Source organism: Papaver somniferum, chromosome 5 (genome assembly GCF_003573695.1).
Source record: "Papaver somniferum cultivar HN1 chromosome 5, ASM357369v1, whole genome shotgun sequence".
In the NCBI taxonomy this organism is placed as follows: Eukaryota; Viridiplantae; Streptophyta; class Magnoliopsida; order Ranunculales; family Papaveraceae; genus Papaver; species Papaver somniferum.
Window position 1 is genome coordinate 203,173,054 of NC_039362.1, and position 4,537 is coordinate 203,177,590.

General features: G+C 40.5%; 1 protein-coding gene across 1 annotated transcript; it reads left to right on the plus strand.

Annotated features, from left to right (window-relative positions):
* The first annotated feature begins 753 nt into the window (after nucleotides 1–753).
* LOC113280592 (endoglucanase 12-like) lies at nucleotides 754–1,566 on the plus strand. The gene is made up of 2 exons (XM_026529201.1): nucleotides 754–963; nucleotides 1,246–1,566. Exons 1-2 carry the CDS (start codon nucleotides 754–756, stop codon nucleotides 1,564–1,566), a joined length of 531 nt encoding a protein of 176 aa, XP_026384986.1.
* The last annotated feature ends 2,971 nt before the right edge of the window (nucleotides 1,567–4,537 follow it).

Consider the following 4,537-nt stretch of genomic DNA (forward strand, 5'->3'; position numbering starts at 1 on the left):
ATGAGAACGATATGATGGTCCTGCGAAAATTAGAGAGTTTGCGAGATTAACATTTATAAGGTTGCGAGAATATCGCAAGCCATATCCGAAAATAAAGGACAGATTAGCTGTCATCCACTATGTATTTCCTTATAAATAGTCGTTCATATATAAAGGAGGAGAGAGATCTTTTTTGAGTCAGAAACAAGTAAACAGGAGAGAGAAAATCTAGAGCAGTGGTTATTCTTGATTCCTTTATCTTTTCTTGTAAGATTGTTCAAAGATTCATCAATAAAATTAAGATTATTAATCTAAAATGAGTTGAGTGTTAATGAAATCATATGAGGGATGTAGTGTAGGATTTCCTGCAACTACAAGTATATATATATATATATATACACATATGTAAACTAGGGTTTCGTAAATTTCGATAACTGATTAGAGCAACGTGCATGATAACATCTTGTGATATAGAAGATAGAGAAGGAGAGACACAAAGTAGAGAGAAGAAGAGGGGAGAAATTTTATCCATTATTTTGTGTTTAAAAAGGTTTAGGACTCTATTTATAGAGTTTACATACTTGGTGCCCAAGTAATGGGGTCCCACTAAAGTGGACATCTACCAAATAAACTTCTGTTTATAACAATGAACATTAATTTATTACAACATCTCAGTTAATTATAACATTTCTATGTTTACTAATTGTTTTATCTATAAATTGTTGGATCATCCATAGGCAACAACATTGCTACAATAGTAATTCAATCACTACCATGGCCACAACAAAGAGCCATTTTCTATTCATTTTAGTATGTTTTATCTCTTCCTTATTGTTTGTTCAAAGAGTTGCATCAGTAGATTATAAAGAAGCTCTTACTAAATCCTTATTGTATTTTGAGGCTCAAAGATCTGGAATCTTACCCCCTAATCAAAGAGTAACATGGCGAGACAACTCTGCACTGGAAGACGGCCAAAAATCACAAGTAAGTTTATTATTCCATTTTTCCTCGTAATTAAACAATTCTTTACCATAGCATTTTCGGTCGTATGTTTAGTAATTGTTCGCCAACTATGAAAAATCTCTTGAAAAGATCGATTCTCTCGAGATTTGAAAATCCGCGGCACAATATTCCATGACATTCACAATTTAGATCAAATCACATCTTTAAAAGACCCCACGCGAAACACCAGATTTCCCCTTCTGGTTGTAAAAGTAAATTAGTCTTCTATGTTTCTTATATTTTTGGTAATTCATATATCTGTAGGTTGATCTTGTTGGTGGATATTATGATGCTGGCGACAATGTAAAGTTTGGGTTTCCAATGGCATTCACAATAACAATGCTTTCATGGAGTGTCGTGGATTTTGGTAAATATATATCAGAGCGTGACGAACTCACTTACGCCCTAGAAGTTATAAAATGGGTAACGGATTACTTAATCAAAGCCAGTCCATATGATGGCATCTTGTACGGTGAAGTTGGGGAGGGAAATACTGATCATGCTTGTTGGCAAAGGCCAGAAGATATGACAACGCCAAGGACAACATACAGTATTGATGCTGCGCATCCGGGGTGTAGACACTAAAAACCATACTCGACATGTGGTGCCCAATGAAAGCCGGTGTAGTATAACATTCCTAGGATAGTTTACATAATATCTAGACCAGGATAGCTTAGTTTGTAAACAAAGGTTATATTTGTAAATTCATTTATACTCTCTAGTACTTAAGAAAATATCTAAGAGAGAGAAAGGGATTAGATTTACTTTATCCTTATCTTCTTCTTCCCCAAAAACTAGATCTAGAGCTCCCAAAAAACTCTTTAATGGAGTCTATGTAAACCAAATAATTATTAGTGAAGAACAATGAATATAAGTGTGGGTGTAGCTATGGATTTTCCGTAGTTACATTTTGGCGCTAGAAACAGGGATCTACGTTATTTTGTTGATTCAATAGGGTTCCATTGAAGTATAGCCACTGTTAGTAACAAATCTCACTGGATCTTCAAATATTAGGGGAAAAAACGGAAGTTTCAGTTAAAAATATTCATCTTCAGACAACAAATATCACCAAAACTTGAAGAAGACAGAGAAAAGGAAGATCCATGATACTCGTTCAAAACAGCAGCACAATACAAAGTCAAAAGGATCTTCATCAACAAGGAATCAAGAACGAAGAAGATCGAAAGAAGAGGCACAACAAAGAGAAGTGGCATAGCAATTGCTCCAGCAAGGGCATCTCAGAGGACCACGGACGAAGAAAAGATACTTCACTCAAATTTACATCATCAACAGCTCCGACGAAGATCATGGAAGGTGATGACTTTCAGTAAACAACAGAAGAAGCAACCTGCGAAGTAAAGCCGCTCACAATCGACGAAGGGAGAGTTTATGAAGATCATTAGAGAGACGAAGCAACCAACACGACTAGAAAAAAGCAACAAATACGAACTGTCCTGGCGAAGCAAGGAATTCAGAGGGGAGTTCGGGCAGCAACGACCTCATGGAAGATGAACTATCAACGAAGAAGCTTGATGAATATGGTTGTAGTAGTAAAGCCACTTCGTGAAAGGGCACGATTAACAAATAAAATCTAACTTCTTTTTCAATTTTTTATTTTACAGCGAAGTACAACCCATTCTCGTCAGTAACATTAATCCAATGGCACGAAGAGAAGTTGCTCGCGAGCAGCAAACTTTATCTCGTCACAATAATTGATTTTATGATAAAATTATCTTGTCAACGACGAATAGAGTCCAGCCTAGACGATCAGCGAGGAGAAGGTGTGACAAAGATGGAGTCTACTTCAGTTAAGACCCAACTGGCGAAGACGAAATCATGGCTTTGGTGTAGACGAAATGAAATCCACTTCGTGGTCTATCTTGTACTTCGATGACGAGATCACCTCACAGAAATATATCACTTGTAAAGTACCTTAGTGATGAAGAGATACTATGAAGCTTACTTCGTCAGTGATGGTCTGTCTTGTAAAATATAGTCATTTCTTACTTCGTAGAATTACTTCGTCATCAAGCTCAGCAAAGCAGCAAAGCAGTAAGGCCTAACGTTGAAATAAAAGATCAACACTAGCTCAAGGACTACTAACAGTAGGACCACAAGGGAAGCATTCCAACAAAGAAATGCATACAGAGAGGCAAATCAACTCTCTCCAATCATGACATAAAGCCGATGAAGTAAAGCCAACGAGGCCCTTGCCTACGAAGTAAATCCGACGAGGTCGTTGCCTACTGTTGATGGTGGTTTTTAGACAAGGGGTAAAATCGTAAAACCTTACGCATAGCATGACGTCACCGGTGACGCTAAAAACACATTTATTAGAACATTTAATGCACTTATGTAAAAAATTACCAAGGTATCATTTTTCAAATGCTAAACTAGGGTTTCGACACACAAAACCGTAAGCCGCACAATCGTTGCGCATCATGGCAACCATGCCAAAACCAAGCCGCACGATCGCTTCGCATCATGACAACTATGCAAAAACCAAAGCCGCACAATCGCTACGCATCATGGCAACCATGCCAAAACCAAAGACGCACAATCGCTGCGCATCATGGCAACCATGCCAAAACCAAGCTGCACGATCGCTGCGCATCATGGCAACTATGCCAAAACCAAAGCCGCACAATCGCTACGCATCATGGCAACTATGCCAAACCAAAGCCGCACAATCACTGCGTATCATGACAACTATGCCAAAACCAAAGCCGCACAATCGCTGCGCATCATGGAAACTATGCCAAAACCAAAGCGCACAATCGCTGCGCATCATGGCAACCATACCAAAATCAAGCCGCACAATCATTGCGCTTCATGGCAACCGTGCCAAATTCGAGCTGCACAATCATTGCGCTTCACGACAACCGTGCCAAATTCGAGCTGCACAATCATTGCGCCACATGCGCCATTGGCACATGCCAAGCGACGCTTGAGACCTAGCATGCCAAGCCATGCACACCTAGGGACAAGTCGCCACACGCGCCATTGGAACATGCCAAGCGACGCTTGCGACCTAGCATGCCAAGCCGTGCAAACCTAGGGCCAAGCGGCCACACGCGCCATTGGCACATGCCAAGCGACCCTTACAACCTAGCATACCAGGCCGTTCAAACCTAGGGCCAAGCCTCCATACACGCCATTGGCACATGCCAAGCGACGCTTGCGACCTAGCATGCCAAGCCATGCAAACCTAGGGCCAAGCCGCCACACGCGTCATTGGCACATGCCAAGCGACGCTTGTGACCTAGGATGCCAAGTCGTGCAAACCTAGGGCCAAGCCGCCACACGCACCATTGGCACATACCAAGCAACGCTTGCGACCTAGCATGCCAAGTCACGACAATACTACATACAAAGCCGGTTTTACACTGGAATGATATTGTTTTCATCAGAAGACCCAGAAAACTGAGTAAGTCTAGACTGTACGGAATATACGATTTATTCTTTTAGGTTCTCGATAAAACCATCATCCTATTTCATCTTATGCTAACTAGCGGCATACGCTTTCACGAAATGGATATCCGCAAGTTATAATCAG